At 46.6% G+C, this 10,915-nt stretch overlaps 1 protein-coding gene across 2 annotated transcripts; it reads left to right on the top strand.

The window, feature by feature from the left end:
• Positions 1 to 480: 480 nt before the first annotated feature.
• Positions 481 to 7,333, top strand: LOC104362249 (serine/arginine-rich splicing factor 7-like). 2 transcript variants are annotated; one of them, XM_042789272.1, is made up of 9 exons: positions 481 to 613; positions 987 to 1,167; positions 1,303 to 1,479; positions 2,391 to 2,465; positions 2,606 to 2,707; positions 3,056 to 3,109; positions 5,486 to 5,530; positions 6,184 to 6,219; positions 7,029 to 7,333. In XM_042789272.1, exons 1-9 carry the CDS (start codon positions 592 to 594, stop codon positions 7,051 to 7,053), a joined length of 717 nt encoding a protein of 238 aa, XP_042645206.1. In that variant the 5' UTR covers positions 481 to 591; the 3' UTR covers positions 7,054 to 7,333. The 2 variants fall into 2 exon arrangements, with proteins under 2 accessions (XP_042645206.1, XP_042645207.1); XM_042789273.1 differs by lacking the exon at positions 5,486 to 5,530.
• Positions 7,334 to 10,915: the final 3,582 nt, after the last annotated feature.

Raw genomic sequence — 10,915 nt, 5'->3', positions numbered from 1 at the left:
TCCTTGCCAGGGACTAAGAAGCCTGCTAGGCTCCTTCCCCTCCGGCCTCAGCGGGGCCAGGCGCCGAGTTACTGCCCACGCGAGAGGCGATGACCGCAACAAATGGCTCCCGCCTGCTCCGCCCCCTCACAGCACCACCGCGCCTTCCTCGCGGCCGGGCGCGCCGTGGGCGGGAGCTCACGGCTCACAGCGCGGGGTGAGCGGCGGCTGCCTGTGCCTTTAAGGAACCTCCCGGAGGACGCGAGCGCCTGGGGGGGCACGCAGGGCAGGCACGGCCGGCCTCCCTGGGGACACTGCCCGGAAAAGGCGCGACTCCCCCGGGAGCGAGGGAGGGAGGGGGAGGCGGCCGAACGCGCCCCCCGCGCCTCTCCAGCCTCTGCCCTCAGCCAGGGCTCGCGCCGCCAGCCGCCCTTCTCGCGAGAGCTCCCAACGCCCCAGGAGTGCGGTTGTCCCGCCCTCCCCCTTCGTTGCCAAGCGACCAGAACCCCGCCCCCCCCTCCCCGTTGCGGCGGTCGGGGCGCGGCGCGCAGTCGCAGTGGTGGCTCATGCTGTAGGAGGGCTGCGCGCGGGGCTCGGCCGGGAGCTGGGGAGATGTCGCGCTACGGGCGTTACGGTATGGAGGGGAACAGGACGGAGCGTTGGCGGAGGAGGGGGCGCAGCGTCTTCGGCGGCGCGCCGAGGGTGGGAGATGGCCGGCTGGGAGAGGCGAGGGCGCCGGGGAGAGGGATGCTGGGGGAAAAGGAGGTGCTGGGGGGAAAGGAGGTGCTGTGGCCGTGAGTCTGGCGAAGAGTGGGGCCTGCTGAGGGGGTGAGCGGGGGCGGGGGGGAGGGGAGGTGCGGTACCGGCGGGAGCGCAGCAAAATGGCGGCGCCATCAAAGATGGCGGCGGGGGGGGGGGGGGAGGGGCGGTGGCGGTTGCGGCGCGCGCGCGGGCGGCCGCTGCTTGGGGCCGGGCAGCGGGCTCTGACATGGCGGCCCTCCCGGCAGAGACCAAGGTGTACGTGGGGAACCTGGGCACGGGCGCGGGCAAAGGCGAGCTGGAGAGAGCCTTCAGCTACTACGGGCCCCTGAGAACGGTGTGGATCGCGAGGAACCCGCCGGGGTTTGCCTTCGTGGAGTTTGAAGACCCGAGGGATGCTGAAGATGCTGTGCTCGGCCTCGATGGGAAGTATGTGCATGTCTAAAAACTCCTTGACTGCTCTGGTTGCAGTTTCTGACCTCAGCCCACACTGATCATTGATATCTGTGCTGTGTGTCATGAGCGCAGGGGGAAAAAATGATGAATATATGCTCTGTATTGTAGGATAATATGTGGCTCCAGGGTTAGAGTGGAAGTGTCAACAGGGATGCCTCGTCGCTCCCGTTACGACAGGCCTCCTGCACGGCGCCCCTTTGACCCTAATGACAGATGCTATGAGTGTGGTGAGAAAGGCCACTATGCCTATGATTGTCACCGCTATAGTCGCCGAAGGAGGAGCAGGTATGTGTGGGGCCAGAATGGCTGGCTTGCTTCACCAGTTCACTTATGTGTAGCTCTTACACCAGTTTTAACTCTTAATGTTGTAAGTCAACAGGTGTATATCACATTTTTTTTTTGCTAATACATATCAAATGTTAATATCTTAATAATCAACCTGGTCAAAACCTTTCAGGTTTCTTCGTTTGAGTCAGTCGCCTTGATTCAGAATGTCACGAGCCTTAAGATTTCATGCTGAGGCGCCTTGCAAATCCGACACTTAAGATCCTCCTAGACCTTGAGGTGATCAGCATAAGAGGCCAGATCCCCTCGAGCCATCTACACGTAGCTTCACCTTATTCTTTAAGGGCAGAAAATTTGAGACGGTGATCGCCATAACAGTAAATTTGGCTTTCAATTGGGGCCCCCCTCCGGTTTAGAAAGAGGAACACCAGATTGACCACATTCCCACCTAGAAAAATCTTCTTGCGTCAATCAAGCCTCACCCTGGCTCATTGGGCTGTCAGTTTGATCGTCGTTAGATTGAAGAGAACACCTAGATGCAGCGATCGGCTATAGATACTTCTAGATCGTCTAGATCTGCTAGACCTTGGGCCAAAGAGGGTCGACCTGCAAACTTGCAAGGTTTATTTTAAATACGCATTACAGTGTTTTCTATTCTAATGTAATTCTGCAATGTAATTCAGCTTTTAACATTTTTCTAGGTAGTAAAATGCTCAAGGCAAGTAGGCCCAGAGATTTTTCCAGCTGACAGATGCTAGTGGTGTGTTTTTGTTGGTTTGGTTTGGTTTTGTTTTGTTTTGTTTTTTTTTTCTTTTAAGTTGTCTGAAATCAGTTTTGACTTCAGCAGGGCCTCACGTGCACTGATTGCTGCAGCTGTTTCCTGATACCTGTTTTCTCTAACCTAAAACCAGGTCCCGGTCTAGATCCCGTTCAAGGTCCCGAGGAAGAAGGTATTCTCGGTCACGCAGTCGGAGTCGCGGTAGAAGGTAGGTTTCTTGTTAGGAGGTAGGTTGTGGTCTCATTCTTTATTTTTTACTCCTCCCTCTCTCTGCTCCATCCCCTTCTGTATTCCTTGTGAAAAGTACTTTGCAGTAATTTTGGTTGTTTCTTTCCCTTTGTTCTGTAGATCAAGGTCAGCTTCCTACCGCAGGTCCAGGTCAATCTCTCCTCGTAGGTATAGATCATTTTCACCCCGCAGATCTCGGTCTGGTTCCTTAAGAAGGTCAAGGTATGTGTCTTCTATGAAGCTCACAATATTGTTGAAGGAAACATAACTGTTGGAGTTTATATTTTTCAATCTGTGTGTTTGCAAGGAGCTTTCATGGTACTACATCCCTGAGTGCTAATCTGAAAGCTTTCTTTGAAGTTAAAAACTTAAGCATGTAATTTTGGAACTGCTGTTCCTGACTCTTTTTGTACTGTACTGAGGTTACAGCCTTGATCTTTAGTTAAGGTTTCCTACTTGATTTTCAAGGATACAGGGAGTAATTAGGCTTAGGCAGTTAGTGCAGTGAGATTTCTTATTTAGATGTCAGCAGTGTAGTAGTGTTTGAGCTTTCACTGCTTTTTTTTCTAGATCTAGGTCCAGATCACGTTCAAGGTCCCGGTCTGTTGTATGGCCTCGAAGCAGGTAAGATACTTGTTTTAATTCAAACCAACAATAGCTTTGGCTTTTGTTTTTGTTTGTGTCGTGTTTTTTTTTTTTTTGTGTGTGTGTTGTTTGTTTGTTTGTGTTTTGTTTTGTTTTATTCCCCAGGGGAGTTTTGCTGGAAGAGGTTAGAACGTTGTGCAGCATAGCAATATTTGCACTTAACATTAATAATTTATGCCTTTTCACCAACTAAAGTAGTTCTTTATTTCTTGTAATAAACATGAGTTTGTTTTGGTCTGTGGCTACTGTATGTAGTCTATGTATACGTAGCCATAAAGAAGGCAGATAAATATGATTTAAGGTCTGTGGAGGGAAGTTTTTGAAACTAGTTAGTGTCTGTAAATGTAGATAATGCTTGACCCTGTGTCCTGCAGTAACTGCTGCTTAGATTTTTCTTGACATGTTTTTTTTTGTAAATCCCAAATGCTGGGGGGAGAGGGTTGTCACTATTGACTGAACTGTTGCATACAGCTTTTTAGCTTTGCCTGTTCCAGTTCTGAGAGTTAAATTAAATTAAATTGACATTAAATTGCTGTAGTACTAAGAACTACATTACATGTGGTGGGATGCTTGACTTCAGAGGTATGGAGAGCTGAATGAACAGGACCATGAGTCAGTGCCACAGGTAGTGTTTTGAAGGACTTCTCTGACGTAGCTGTGTTTTGTGGACCTGGATGTTTTTTGTGCTGAAATGAAAGTTGAGGAAAATGGGTGTAGAATAAATGTTGCTGCATTATTTTTCTCTATCCTTTGTAATAAGTTTTAGTTGGAAGAGGGGTGAAAGAGTAGGGTAAAAATGTGATCAAAGTGAGAACTGATAAGTTGGAAGAAGTTGTCTTTGTTTTGCATTAGAAGGGGGAAGAGAAATGTTTCGTAGTGGTCTGCCTGCTACTTTACAACTTGCACTTTGAGCCTTTAACGGGATCATGATGGTTATTACTACGGCTGTCCTGACTTACACAGGCCTGTGATGCAGAAGGCTATCCAGGCTCAAACTGCTGCTACTGTGGATGTGTCTGGATACTGCTGATGTTGCTCGGTGACTTCTAGTTCTGGGACAGTCATCTTTCTACATGAAAGACTAGATACTCGTATTGAAATTTCTGAGGAACGCTGACTTTGCATAGCTCTGGAGTTGCAGTGGTGAGAAGTGGTAGTTCAAGACTGGAGTTATTGGAAGCATTGTGAAAATTCCAGCCAGTGCTGATCTCTGCTAAGGCAGCAAAACACTAGTATGGAACTAGTGCTGCTTCCAGAGCTTTTGATCTGCAGTCCTGCAAGGAGGACTTGCCAGCAGTTTCTGTAGTAAGATGATGCTCTTGTGTGCTGCCTTACTGTATTTCTTAGTAAAGGAAGTCACGCTCATGCTACAAAAATACATTTTCTGGGTAGTTGTAAGCATCTCCACCCTGTAACTATGATACAGTAAGAAAATTACCAGTTACAGTGTTAGGAACTGTGGCAGGTGATGGCTCAGCATAGTGACCAGGAAGGTTTCAAAGCAATGGCATGTAACTCTAACTCATGCCAACGCTGTCTATGTAGTATTTCTACAAGTTAATAGGCCAGGTAAAGGTGAATCTTGATTACTGTTTAAAACCAGTTCTGAGCAGAAATAGAATAAAAGTTTCTTACTTTTTTGGCCGAGTCTGTTGAACAACTGAGGACTTTGAACATTGGACTTTCTGATGTTCAGTAATACCGCATGCCTGAATTCTGGCACTCTAGGAGGATGAATTCTAAATAACAGCAAATGATTGTTTTGGTAAAGGAACACGATAAATGTGGGAGAAAGTCTCACTGAGTTGACTTTAATTCATAAGATGAACTGGGAATGGTTTACACATTAGTAGCCAGGTACCAGAGGAAACTTAAATGCTGTTTTCATGGGATAACAGTTATATTATACTTGAATAAAAGTGGTACTGGGAACTTGATCTGAAGAATGCATCAGCTGTTCAGCACACATGGCTTACCTGTGGCTGATTTGAGGCTCTTAATGTGCTATTAGAAGACTTGCTAAGATGACCCTCGGAACTATTCTTCCCTTCATGGAAGGTGGGGAGAAAGACTGGGAGCCTGGTACAAGGTCTTCTGTTTTGTGGAAGTGGTAGCTGAAGCTTTGCTGGGAAGCTTTTTGTGCTTGTATTCTTGTCTTCTGATAACTGGGCTCTCTGGAATTAAAAGCTAAAGGATACTTCTGAAATGTCATGAGAAAAGCCTGCAGCATCAGAGCCTTCCTTTCTGGTCTGTGATGCTACGTAGTACGAATTTGCTGTTGCTGATTTAGCTAACTTTAGTTATATGTGCATGCCATGGGCTGCTTTGCTGAGCTTTATTTTTCTCCTGTTGTAGGTCTGGGTCCCATGGTAGATCTAAATCTGGCTTACCTGCTAAAAGGTGAGCAAATAAATACAAGTGGTACTCAGTATGATTTTTTTTTTTTTGAGTCATGATTCAAAATCTCTGCTTGAACCAATATTTCAGTTGCATGTGGAAGAAGTGTGTGTTGTTTTTTTTTTTTTATAAAGCCTGTTTAAAAATACTTTTCATACATTATGTTAATGTGTTTTTTTAATGGCTGATTTTTGTGGGACAGTAGGCAATTATTCCAGAAGAATTGTGGATACTGTTTTTTTTTGTTTAACCCATGATTGTGACAAAAAGTATTTCTGGCAGGATTTGGGGCGTATGGCGTATCTTTCTCTACCTTTGTTCTCAGTGGTAGTTCTCAGCCTTCCTGACTCTCCTGTACTTGATTCACTGCTCCTGCTTTGCAGGATTACTGTGATCATTTTATAGCTGCTTTGAAGCTGTGTCGCTCTTTTCCATGAGGCTCTGGCTTTCAGCAGTTTTCTTTCTCAACTGCAGCTTCTTGCTTGAAGTAATTTGGTATACTTGCTATCAGCAGCATTAAGGGTGGTGTCTTTTAATGTATATAACAACATCAAACTGTTCTTATTGTTTTTAAGTGGTCAAAAGTGGTTACTGAGTGTGTACAAGTTTACCACATTGATTGTTTTGGTTTGTGTGTTGTGTTTTTTTTTTAACAGTCGCTCAAAGTCCAGATCACCATCTCCAAAGAGAAGGTAGAAATATCTTAAAACTGGAGTGTGCTACACTGTTTCATAGAACTAGTGGTTGCTAGAGAAGTTAACTTGTGCAAGGATAAAAGCTTAAAGTTTCTTGCTTAATTTGTGAACTGTGAAAAGATGAATTGTTATGGGTACTTCCTGTTACGAAAAGATGATGTTTTATAGTCACTTCTTAGCTCGTAGTCAGAACTTAGTAATTCTAAGGTAACATTTAATGAAATTTTAAAGAACAGCAGAAAATGTGGACAAATGATAATCAACCATCCTGAAATTCTTGAGGAATTTAGAATCTGTGAAAGAAATGAGTAATGTAAGGTATGGAGCAAACCATGGAAACAAATTCCTGTTGGTGGCTCCTCCCATCTGGCTCTCACTCGGTTGCCCAGCTGCCAAGTTTTGCTGTGCACTGTGAAGTAAGAAGCAAATATTCCCATGTAACCGGGGAACAGTAAGATGAGATTTACATAGTTTGTGATAGTGCCCTAAACAGGAACCGTGTAGGTCATGGCAGAATAAGAATTCCCCTGCACAGGTGAAGCACAGGCTCCCAAGTGCTTTCTGAGAAGGCTGTCTTGCCTCTTTGTTACAGCTTATGTCTTTGGTTATTTTGCCTGCCCTTTTCAAGTTAAAGCAGTTGGTTACTTAGAAAGGTGTAAAATAAAACATTTCTCATTATTGATGAACTGTAAATGAAAAAAGTGTGGGGGGGAGGGCTCCTGAGCAGAGAAAATCTGGGGTAGCATGTAGAGTTTCTGTTGCTTTTGCTGTGGAAGTTGCTCTTAATCTCTTTCTTTCTCTTTCAGTCACTCACCATCAGGAAGCCCTTGAAGGAGTGCAAGTCCTGAAAGAACGGATTAAAATTCAAAAAGTTTAAGAAGAAAATTTATTTTGTTTACATTATTATAAGGGATTTTGTGGTGTCTTTATAAATGTAAGGGCTTAGTCCTAGAAGGCTGTTTCTACCAACTAACAATTGGCACGAATCTGGATCTTTTAAAAGTCTTACTAGTAGACTAATGCAAAACTTTTGTGTTAATGTTGTGACCTAGAAATGTTGGGCTTTTTTTATTGGCACGTTGAAATAAACTGTGCATTTCTAACTAAGAAATACTTTGTGATAACTCTTGCTGTTTCTGTTAATATTTGGGTAGCTGAAGCAGGTCGTGTGCCACTGTGGTGAAAAGCAGGAGTTTACTCACACTTGTAAACTGAGTGTAGTGCAGCAGCCAGTGGCTGTCCCGCAGGGGTGCGCCTGTTGGAGGGCTTCACTCTGCCAGAGCACAGAGGGAAGAGTTACCAGTACCAGCTGTCATTCTTACTGTTTGGTCTCGAATGTCACCGTGATCTGTACCTTGTGTTTTTATTTGCACCTCCTCAAAGCTCAGTGAAGCAGGAAACCTGTCTGGAGGGGCTTGTACACTTGATGATTTGACTTGGAAAAATGTCTACAAAGGGCAGTAACAGATGGGAAAAACAAGGAATATGTGTGAGCACTGATTAAGGACCAGTGAACTTCTCACCCGAAGGTATTTGGAATACTTCTGGCATGTTAAACTACTGAAGTAAATATTTTTAGAAATCTCGTTTTACGTCCTCATGGTCCAAATGGTAGTATTTCTTTGTGATACATACAATAGATTGGCTGTTCTGGTGCAGAAGGTAATATATTTAGATAGTCTTTTTACAAAATGAAGGCTTTTCTTACAGATTGATGGTCACAAGCAGAACCTGCAGGTCATGTTTTAAGTAGCAGTACATTTAGGTGTAACATGAGTTGTTGATTCCCCACCTGACCTGATTTGCCAGGTCACAGCCTTTCCCTTGGCAGTAAAGTGTAACCAAGGGACTCGCTGCTGTCCTGATCAGTTCTTGGTTTGGGAAACCAGACTGTAGCTGCCTGTAGGCAGATGGTCTCCATCTCACCACAGATAGATTACTGAAAGATTTAATGTAAGTATGGTAAAAAGGTATTTGCCAGTTTGTTTGCAGCTGGTAATGGCTATTAAGAGACTAGTAAGGAAATCAAAGTGCCAGATGATTTTGACTTTGCCTTCCTTGCAGTATGTTCTGGCCGCTATTGCGAAGTCTTGCAGGCCTGTGAGGAGCAATAATTCCCTAGGGGCTCCTAATTTGTCAGCAGTGGGTTGATACTTGACTGTTAGAGCAGAGCACTGCAGCTGTGCCTAGGCACACAATCCCAGGTTTTCAGATGAACTTTGGTCATTGTTGCTTTACAGGGTGTCCAGGTATTAAAATGATAACAGCCCCTATACGTGACTTCACAAAGACTTCCCGTGGTCTACAGCATCTGTGTATCTCATCCCTCCTCTCTCTTTTCTCTGTTTGTACATTTTAGTGTATTGGTGCTTCGGATAAGTGACTTTACTTACAGCATCATGAGCAAGGAATATTTTGTTGTAACTGTAGTCCCTTAGAAGCTGCAGAAGAGGGAGCTGGAAGCAACAGCATTAAACGAGGGTGACCCAAAAGCAATTGCTAAATGCAGCTGGGCGGGAAGGAGTATTTATTGGGTTCCCTTCCCCCTGCAACTCTGCTGATGACAGCATCAATAGTAAAATTACTTCATGCAACAGTGCTTTTAAAGGGGAGGCGGCTTTTTCTTTCTTTCCCTCTGTACTGCTGAAGCAAGCTGACTCCACAATAAACCTGTAGACTACAACTCTTCTAGTGCTACCTTTCTTTTTCAGTCTTTCCACTCAGAGTATTACAAGAAGGGGACAGGTTGGGGCTCTATCCCCGTGTTGAGGGGCATAGGAAGAGGACAGCTGGCAGGAGGGGTCCTGGGGGCAAGCCTTGGGCAGTAGCAGGAGGGAGGCAGCTCCTGGGGAGGAGGTTGGAGAAGGAACCCCCCGCTTCAGCTGCTGCTGGAGGTGGCTCTTCTCATCCCTCCCAAGGAGGCTGATGGCCATCAGTAACAGTGCTGCCACCGAGTTCAGTGCTGTTCAGCTGCAGTTAACGTGCATCTCATTCTCTTGTTAGAAACTCCTCTCTCAAAGGCAATTCCAGCTGTACTGGGGAAGGCTTGCCCGGTGCTGCTGGGGAGCACAGATCAGCCAGGCTCTGCCTCTGCCGGGCACCTGCAGGCTGGGCTGGCTTACCTGTCTCGGGCAGTTTTTGGTAGTAGTGATGTCTGCTCGCAAGGGGAAATGGAGCTGTTACAGGGACTGGACAGGCCCGCTGAAGGAACCGCTCTGCCAGGTTAGCGCACACGCCGTTCCCAGGCAGTCAGTCTGCCGTGGCAGGGAATGGGGCACCTGCACAGAAACCCTCCGCACTAACCGCTGGCACCACAGCCCAGGCCCCGAGCTGCGAGGGGGGTGCTGACACTGCTGTAGCTGCTGTCCTCTTTGGATTGCATCTCCTGATCTGTGCTTTGTTCCCTTCCCAGACTTGCCCAGTCTGCCACCAAGACAAGGCATGAGGCTGTCTCACAAGTCTTCCCTCCAGCAGGGTGGATGCTGCTAATTACCACCTGCTACAGCATCAGCTCTCCTTGCCCTTGCCTTCACTTCGGGACAGCTCAGGTGGAATTTAGCATGTACCTGGGGCGGGGGGTGTGTGGGGGTGTGTCACACAGACCCTGCTTGAGCACCGTTTTCCATCCAAAACACAGCATTCCCTGCTGGTCGAGAAGTCATTTCTTCAAGAGGACACACCACTTTGAAAATGGGGAAGTCTGAGGTGAAAAAGGGAATCTGTTCCTCTTTTACTCCACATCCCCCCCAAAGAGAAACAGTTTGCTCACCCTTGCTGGCACAGCTGCAACACCAGGTTTAAGTCACACAGAGCTAAGGGCTGACAGCATACGGTATGCCTCTGCTCTGTTTTAATACCCCCCACCCCCAGAATTCCTAGGCTGCCTTAACGGCTCTTCACTAGACCTCTGAGAAAAAAACCCACTTACAGCAGTATGGTGCTGCTGTTGACCAACAGTTCAGCCTTCTGCAGTTCACCGTGCCTGCAGAGAGTATTCTGCTGCACTGTTAGGCTGGTCTTAGTATTCCTGTCTTTATGCAAGGGTGTGTTGCTGTGGGGCTGCTTCTACAAATATTCAGGTGCGTTTTTGGACCCCCACTGCTGTGCTTCCCTCTGCTCATCATTCCTCAGCCTGAAGGCTCTTTCTAGGCAGGGCAGGTGGTAGAGATGGTGTTTACTCTGGTTTTACTATTACAGAGGACAGCAAAGTTAGTTCACTCAAGGCCCTTGCTATTTACAATTGCTAGTTCCTCAAGCAGCTCAGCTGTAGCAACGCTCAGCACTGCATTTAAGCAGTGTGGAAGGGAAGAAGTAAATTGACTGCACTATCTCGCCACTCTCTTGTAGCAGGCCGCTCCCCCAAGCAGGAGGTTGGCTATAAGCTTCCAAGAGTGGGACTTTTCCAGCTGTGCAGGGTGGAGGAAGACTACCACTGATCTGAGGAGGTTAACAGTGAACAATACCATCCACCCAAGGATCCATTTTTAATGCACTACAGCAGCCCAGCTCATCTGTTTTACTTTTTCACGGCCCAGAGCTGACTGGCAAAGCCTGGCTTTAAGGGGATTGTCCACACTCTCCTGGAGTTTACACTGTAACCAGAACAGCCTGCACTGATCCAAGACACGACTCCAACTGCTCTGGCACAGTCTCCTTGCCAGATGACACTCTTTAAATTCATTTCAGAATACCC

The sequence above is a fragment of the Tyto alba genome, unplaced genomic scaffold (assembly GCF_018691265.1).
Source record: "Tyto alba isolate M040663 unplaced genomic scaffold, T.alba_DEE_v4.0 Super-Scaffold_16, whole genome shotgun sequence".
Classification (NCBI taxonomy): domain Eukaryota; kingdom Metazoa; phylum Chordata; class Aves; order Strigiformes; family Tytonidae; genus Tyto; species Tyto alba.
Note: the sequence above shows the minus strand (reverse complement) of the source record. Positions and strands in the feature narration are given on the sequence as shown.